Source organism: Papio anubis, chromosome 9 (genome assembly GCF_008728515.1).
Source record: "Papio anubis isolate 15944 chromosome 9, Panubis1.0, whole genome shotgun sequence".
Lineage (NCBI taxonomy): Eukaryota > Metazoa > Chordata > Mammalia > Primates > Cercopithecidae > Papio > Papio anubis.
Genome location: NC_044984.1, coordinates 126,593,883 through 126,601,750, shown reverse-complemented (window position 1 = coordinate 126,601,750; position 7,868 = coordinate 126,593,883). Strand labels below are relative to the sequence as shown.

Sequence of the window (7,868 nt, the reverse complement as noted above, 5' to 3'; positions counted from 1 at the left end):
TCCCCTGCCACGTTGACACAAAACTAACCCTCACAGGCAGGACAGCGCGGCGGGACAGGCCAGTGTTCAGTGAAACGGAAGCACAGAAGGATACGTAGTGACAGATACATCTCTACTGTGTGGGGGTCGGAAAGCCGGGGCTGCGGGCATTTATTTGCTGGGCTGTTGTTCAGACCCAGGCTGCGTGTGTTCTGGGCATGCGTGGAGCGGCATCTGCACAGCAAGCGGCTGTTTGTAAACAGATTGTTGGTGTGTTCGGGTGCTGGGGGAGGTGGGTGGTGCAGTGGGGCGGGGGGTTCCCTGCACAGAACAAGCACTGGGGGTGGGAACCACAGGATGAAAAACCTGTTAAGTGTTCAGGTCGGTGGAATAACTGCCCCACCAGCCCCCACGGCCGTCGTGTAACGCACAAGAGAAAGAGGAGCCTGCACCAGACACAGCCCAGACCTGCACCTTCTCTGTGGGCGGGGTCCCCTGAAAACAGCCCCCAGGAGGCAAAGCCCTGGGGCCCACCAGGCCTGCAGGTGCCCCGGGAACGGAGGGCCGGGCCCCTCGGCCTCTCACAGGCCCCTGGCTGGCTGGGCTGCCCGCCTGTCGGGAAGGCCGCCCGCACCCAGCGCCGTCTCCCTATAGGTGTGGCAGTGTGGTGGCAGCATGGAGGTGCTGCCCTGCTCCCGCGTGGCCCACATCGAGCGCACCAGGAAGCCCTACAACAACGACATCGACTACTATGCCAAGCGCAACGCCCTGCGCGCCGCCGAGGTGTGGATGGACGACTTCAAGTCCCACGTGTACATGGCCTGGAACATCCCCATGACGGTGAGTCCCCCACGGCTGGGAGCCGGGGCCACGCCCCAGGGTCGGGGTCAACGTCATGGTAGGGCTGGGCGCAGGGAGGCCCCGTGCAGTGTGAGCAGGTGTGTGCGGGTGTGAGTGGGTGAGCTGTCTGCCTGCGAAGGAGCCTTCCTCAGAGACCAGCTCACACCAAACCTGTTGTGGTGGACATTTTTCTCTCAACTGCCGGTGGTTAGAAGCCAGGGAGGGGCGGCCTCTCCCCAACCTGGTGCCGCTGCCTCAGCCAGGGCCCCACTTAGCACCCAGCGCGGCCCCCTCCCCCAGCCCTGGGCAGCCTCAAATGTCTGGCTGTTTCGTGAACGGCTCATACACTGTGTGGCTTCCTGCCCTCAGCACCACATTTTCCAGGTCACCCCCGCCGTGGCTAAGTCACGTCCACGGTGTGAACGGGCCGGTCGTGTGGATCCTCCTTCGTGGATGGATGTTTTGGCTGTTTCCTTTTGGGTTTTGGCCTGTGAGTGGCTGACCTGCTTCAAGTCGAGGATTGCTGTTTGTTTTCTAATTTGTAGTCGACCAATTTCCCATAAAGAGCCTGAATTCTGGCTCTTCTCAAAGCGCCCCAGCCCCCACAAGCCTAAGAAGGGCAAGACAGGAGGTCGTGACCCTCCACCCATCCCGCCACCCACCAGCGTCTCTGGGAACCACGCCCTTCCTTCCCTGGCCACTGCAGGCATTGGGTCCCTGAGTTTTGGGAGGTCTCATCTTAGAAACAGCCTTGTTTTTTGCATCAACCCCAGTAAGAACCAGATCTTAAGTCATGACCCAGTGTGCACACACACGTGTATATTTACATCCGTCCACATACAGCACTTTGCATCCACAGTACCAGTCATCCTTCTCATTCACAATATACTACTACTTAAAAATTCCACTATAGCCCCTAAATTGGTTCACCACCCCCTGCTGGACTGCACCCTAGCGTGTGGGTGACACGGCCTGGAGGGCACCCAGGCTGGACCATTCACCGTGCAAACCCAGCATCCCACCCCCAGATCAGCTCCCACGGCAGCTTCCGTCAGGCAGGTCAGGAGTCTGTGGACACGTGCACTTGTGTCTGAGAGATGAGAAGAGGGTACCCGGTGCTCCTACAGCCTTGTTTTCCATGAAGTGATTTGGAAAACGTGCAGGGTGACAATGTCCCCAAGTGTGTGGGCAACTGAGTGAGGGGCTCCAGGCCCCCAGGCAGTGAGGCCGGCAAATGGCTGTCACCTCCCTGTGTCCAAGGGCCCCAGCATAAGCCCCTTGACTAATCAAAGCCTCATAAGAAAGCAACGAGTTTCTGGTGTGATCGCCCCACTTTACCAATGAGAAACTGAGGCACAGAGAGGGTAAGGGACTGTCCCAGGGCCACACACCAGAAGGTGACAGGATTCAAGCCCAGGCCCCGCAGGCCAAGTCGTCTGCCCTCCTCACAAGGCCTGAGCCTGGAGGGTCCCTGGGCAGGAGGCAGGTGCTCCCTCAGGGCTGGCTGTCCATCAGAGAGTGCTGGTCCCACAGCCCCTCAGGCCTCACAATCCCAGAAAGACACAGACCCCACACTCGGCTGTGGGTTCTCACGGCAGAGGACACGGGTCAAAGTCGGCAGAGGGAAGAGATGCCTGGGCCAGGCCCAGGAGAGACCAGGCGCGAGCTCCCAGGTGTCCCCTCCCGGGGGGTCCCATGGACTTGATTCTCCAGCACCCATGCGTGACAACACGCGCCAGGCGGGGCCAGCCAGGAGCCCCCGAGCCTCGGTGTCCAGGGTCCTCACCGGCCTGGCCTCGTGGACATGGCTGACCTTGGTCTCCGCCCTCCAGTGGTCACGCCAGGTGAGCAGGGCCGTCTTCTCAGGCAGGAGGTTCCTGGGCCCAGGTGGGTGCGGACTAGCCAGCTGCAGCAGGGGCCATCTGTCCAGGCTGGGGCTGGTCTTCAGCAGGGCCCTTCCCCTCGGGAGCAGCTGCCTCAGACCCTCTGTGGATAGTGGGAGGCTGGGGGTCCCACCTGGGGGAGGCTGCTCCTGTGAGGGGACTCAGTCCCTGGAGCCCCCCCAACCTCATCAGGGGGACAGTGACACTCATGTGCCCTCCTGCCTACTTCCGGCCTTGCAGAACCCAGGGGTGGACTTCGGGGACGTGTCTGAGAGGCTGGCCCTGCGCCAGAGGCTGAAGTGCCGCAGCTTCAAGTGGTACCTGGAAAACGTGTACCCGGAGATGAGGATCTACAACAACACCCTCACGTACGGAGAGGTAGCGCCTCCCCCGAGGGCCCCGCGCAGCCCGACAGGCCTTCTGCCCTGACTCCCGCACACACGTGTGCATTCAGGGGGAGGCAGGCACATCCACGTGCACACACAAGGTGCAGGTTCACATGAACACATGCACCTGCAGACATGCATGTCCATACACACCCATTCCTTCACAGGGACCTGCCTAGAGGCAGACATGTAGTACTTCCATGCATACACGTGTTCACATGCCTGATTCAGATGTATGCACTCACATGTATGTGCACACAGGCATGCATGCACTCATCTAGACGTATGTACAGGGACACATTCACAGGCATGTATGCAAATCCATGCAAACATATGTACAAGTGCACGTGGACACGAGTATACATCTGCACACAGTTTTGCTCATAGACACAGAGCTCTTCATACACAAATGTATGTTTCACTAAATGCATGAACCCCAAAGGGGCCTGCGTGTGCACAGATATACAAGCACTTATCAAGGTGCAATAATGTGCGTGTGTGTGTACACATCTGCATCCACATATGCAGAGCCGTGTTCATACCCCACCACGTGTGCATGCAGGTGCCCACACAGATGCACACGATGGGTGATATGCACGCCCACACTCATACAGGCACATCAGCTACACAGAGGCCCCGTCTCCGCCGGCCCCCACCTGCACTGCGCTCTGTAAAGCCAGCAAGAAGGTGCTGCTCTTCTGCCCTCCCCCCGGTCTATGCAGGGGACAGGGTGCCTCCCACCATGGGACTCGAGTGTCCCAGCCCTGAGCTGGCATTTGGATGGGGCAAGGAGAAGGGTCCCTGGGGTGGATGGTCCTCGCTGAGCCTCCCCTCCCTCAGCTCCTGGTCCACGCCGTGCTGACTTCAGTCCCTTGGGCACAGAGGTGTCCCAGGCAGCGCTGAGAGTGCATCGGTGTGCCGCCCGGTCCCCCAGCCTCCCTGTGCTTCTGCTCTGCCCACTCCATCCTCCATCAGCCAAGCTCAGGCACCGCCCACCCAGAGCAGCTGGGCGTTTCTAATTTGTAGTCAACATTCTCAGCGGTCCCAGTTCAAACCTGTGTGCCCTCTTGCGGTGGCCATGATGGAGGGGTTAGCTGCTGCCGCAAACCCAGCAGCCTGGAAACACAGTGGACAAAAGCAATAAGCGTCTACCCTCGCTCACAAGCCAGGGCCACCTGGGCAGTGCTGCTGGCCCGGGCCAGGCTGTGCTGATCTCGGATGGGCCCGTTCTGGTGGCTGGAGGTTGGCTGCCCGATGACAACTCACGCCCCAGCAGGCTGGCCCAGGCTTGTTCTCAGAGTGGTGTCAGGATTCCTTCCCAGATGGAGTGGAAGCTGGAAGGTCTCCCAAGGATCCAAGCCAAGGCCAGCCCAGACTCCAGGGCCAGCGAGCGGTCTCTGCCCACTCAGTGGGAGCTGCAAGGGTGCAAGGAGCAGGCGGCAAGGCAGGGAAGCTACCCCCGGCTTAGGGCCTCCATCCCTGCTGCTGAGAAAGGCTGACACCACCATCCTCAAGCCTCCCCTATTGACCGATGGCCACGTCTCCATCTGTGCATGGCAGATACGTCCATGTCTCCATCAGTGACAAACTCGGTCAGCCACCCGTTCCCGGGAGGTCCAGCAAGTCCCTTCCCAGGCAGCCCACCCACCCGGGCCCTCCACAAGCCCCCCTCCTCCGGGGAGCACCTGCTCAGGTGCTGGCTGCGCGAAGCTCTGTGGGGCTCCACCCTCAGGTGACCCTGGATGTTCTCTGGGGCTTCTGGTTGCAGGTGAGAAACAGCAAAGCCAGCGGCTACTGCCTGGACCAGGGAGCGGAGGACGGCGACCGGGCGATCCTCTACCCCTGCCACGGGATGTCCTCCCAGGTAGGAGCAGCAGCCACCCACGGAGCTCCCAAGGGGGGCACCCCAGGCCACCCGGACCCCACACCCTGGGGCAGAGGCACGGGGCCAGCCTGCTGGGGTGTTCTGATGCCACCAGGGCTGCATCCCAGGGCTTGGAGCAGCCTGAGGGCCCCTCTAGAAGAGGCCTCCCAGCCTGCCCCACCTGGAAGGCAGCAGAACGTGGTGCACTGAAAACAGCCTGGGCCGGGCACAGCGGCTCACACCTGTCATCCCAGCATGATGGGCGGCCAAGCCAGAGTCTGCTTGATCACGTAAGCCCAGGAATTGAGACCAGCCTGGGCAGTGTGGCGAAACCATCCCCACCTGGGTGGGACTCCCCTGCAGTGCGGGCCCAGCCCCGTGGAATCGGCGGTCAGGGACTGGCCATAGTGAAGGTCCGAGCCATTCTGACCACAACCTCCATAAAGAGCTGGGCATTTCTAGCCCCACGGGAATGCGGGTTCCGCTCACACACGGCGCTTTTCAGTGAGCTCTGCATGTCACCCAAAGTAAACCCGACTCCTGTCCTCCCTGAAACGAGTGGGGCCGCGCTCTGAGTCTGAGCCCCGTTCATGACATCTGTCAGGAGTCTGGCCCGGCGGAGCTTCTGCGCGCCGTCCAGCCGACATCCCTACGTGGGCCCTGCCCGGCAGGCCTCTCCCACCCACAACAGTGTTCCCAGGGTGGGAGGCTCTAAGGCAGCCACTCAGGGCCCCGTTTGCAGCTCGCAGCAGCTCGCACAGCCTTTCCGTGCTCACCAGGGAGAGCCTGGGCTGGAGCACGGGCCATGGCACCGCCGCGCCTGGACGCTGCTCACACACAGCCCCGGTGGTCCTGTCCCCAGCTGGTGCGGTACAGCGCTGACGGCCTGCTGCAGCTGGGGCCTCTGGGCTCCACAGCCTTCTTGCCCGACTCCAAGTGTCTGGTGGATGACGGCAGGGGCCGCACGCCCACCCTGAGGAAGTGTGAGGATGTGGCAAGGCCCACACAGCGGCTGTGGGACTTCACCCAGGTCAGCCATTGGGGAAGGGGGGGCCGTGGGGTTGGGACAGGGCCGCTGGGACCCCTGGGCGCCTCTGCCACTAGAGCCAGCCTTCTAGGTGGGAGCTGGAGTGCCGCAGTGGGTGGTCAGGGGACGGGGCCTTGGATCAGCTGCTCCCTCGAGGGCCCCGATGCTCGCAGAGAGGGCAGGTGACTGGCCAGGGTCACACAGCCAGAGAGGGGCCGGGCTGGACAGTCTGATCATAGCCCTGCATCTGCCTTTTCCAGCCTCAGGTGCCCAGGGTAGAGGCAGGATTTAGGGAGGGGATGAGGTGTGATTCCAACCTGGGCTGCTCTGCAGGAACCATGGGAGATCCTCAAAGCTCCACTGAGGTCAGCCCCTTCCTGGTCCCCGGGTGCTGCTGTGATGCTGGGTTTCTATTCGAGCTGCCCCAAGAATGAGCACGAGGGCTGAGAGCACGAAGCAGCCTCCCTGGGGTGGGGGTGGGGGACCCCGGCTGACTTGGTGTGACTGTCCCCACAGAGTGGCCCCATTGTGAGCCGGGCCACGGGCCGCTGCCTGGAGGTGGAGATGTCCAAAGACGCCAACTTCGGGCTCCGGCTGGTGGTGCAGAGGTGCTCGGGGCAGAAGTGGATGATCAGAAACTGGATCAAACACGCACGGCACTGACCCCACCTCTGCCTGGACCCCCACGGACCTCGGGAAGGCGCTGGGCCAAGCCAGTGTGGCTGAGTGGCCGGGGTATGCCCAGCAGACACAGCAGGGCAGGGCTCTATGTGCGGCCAGGACAGCAGAGGCCAAGGGGCCGGGGTGTGGCTGAGTGACCGGGGTGTCAGCCACTGCAGCTGGAGTACAGCTCCTCCTAGGACAGGCGGCTCTACCCAAGGGAGGGCGTCTGGGGACAGTGACGCCGACTCAAACACGTGCCTTCTCCACGGTATCTCCTGGCCAGGCTGCTGGGACAGCCGCCGCCTCTGCATGTACCACAGCCCCCTACGCCCCACAGGGTGGCCAAGCCCCAGACCACGCGCCAGGCGGCGCCCCGGCGTCCTCCACCCGTGGCCTCCCATGCTCCAAGCAGCCTCCCCCAGCCCTCGCAACCGCTCAGCCCTCCAACCGAGACCTAAGTTCACACCTCACAACGCAGCTCCTCATGGTCTGGTAAGAGGGCTGCTGGGGGACATGGACGGCGACAGACCTGTGGCTGTGTCTAGGAGGCTGGTGCGACTGCCTCAGCAGAGACCAAATAAAGAGGATTAGGCAGCAGCGCTGTGTGTGTCTTCCTTGGAGCTGAGCTGGGGGGTGGGGCCTGGGCCCTGCCACAGCCCAGCCCCTTGCCTGTTTTAATAAATACAGTTTTATTGGCGCCCAGCCATGCCCATTTGCTTACTATTGTCTGTGGCCACCGCTGTGGGGCTGTCGGCGCAGAGTTGAGCCAGGGCCGCGTAGCTCACAAAGCCACAGACGTGGACTCTGGCTGACGCCCGTGCTGGGATGTGGCCCGACAGGTGGCCTCACGTGTGCAGACAGACCATGAACTCAACACAGCCAGAATAATGGAGGAGAGCACGTCCCCTGTAGCCGCACATGGCAGCTGGAGGCCGTCGGCCTGAGAACTCACCCGAACAGAAAACCAAACCACGTGTTCTTATTCATGGGAGCTGAACGCTGTGTGCACACGACACAGAGAGGGAACAGCAGACGCCAGGGACTCCAGAGGGGCAGGTGGGAGGAGGACGAGGGCTGGAAAACCCGGGGACTCCAAGGGGCAGGTGGGAGAAGGACGAGGACAAGGGCTGGAAAACCACCTGTCGAGAGCCGCGTCCACTCCCTGGGTGAAGGGATCGTTAGAAGCCAAAACCTCAGCATCACGCTATATACCCACATAATAAACC

The 7,868-nt window shown here is 61.9% G+C and overlaps 1 protein-coding gene across 1 annotated transcript; it reads left to right on the top strand.

Annotated features, from left to right (window-relative positions):
- The first annotated feature begins 328 nt into the window (after positions 1-328).
- Positions 329-7,239, top strand: LOC101015958 (polypeptide N-acetylgalactosaminyltransferase 9). Its single transcript, XM_009198596.3, has 5 exons — positions 329-819; positions 2,943-3,080; positions 4,857-4,952; positions 5,815-5,982; positions 6,496-7,239. The coding sequence occupies exons 1-5, from the start codon at positions 655-657 to the stop codon at positions 6,640-6,642; spliced, it is 714 nt and encodes a 237-aa protein (XP_009196860.1). The 5' UTR covers positions 329-654; the 3' UTR covers positions 6,643-7,239.
- Positions 7,240-7,868: the final 629 nt, after the last annotated feature.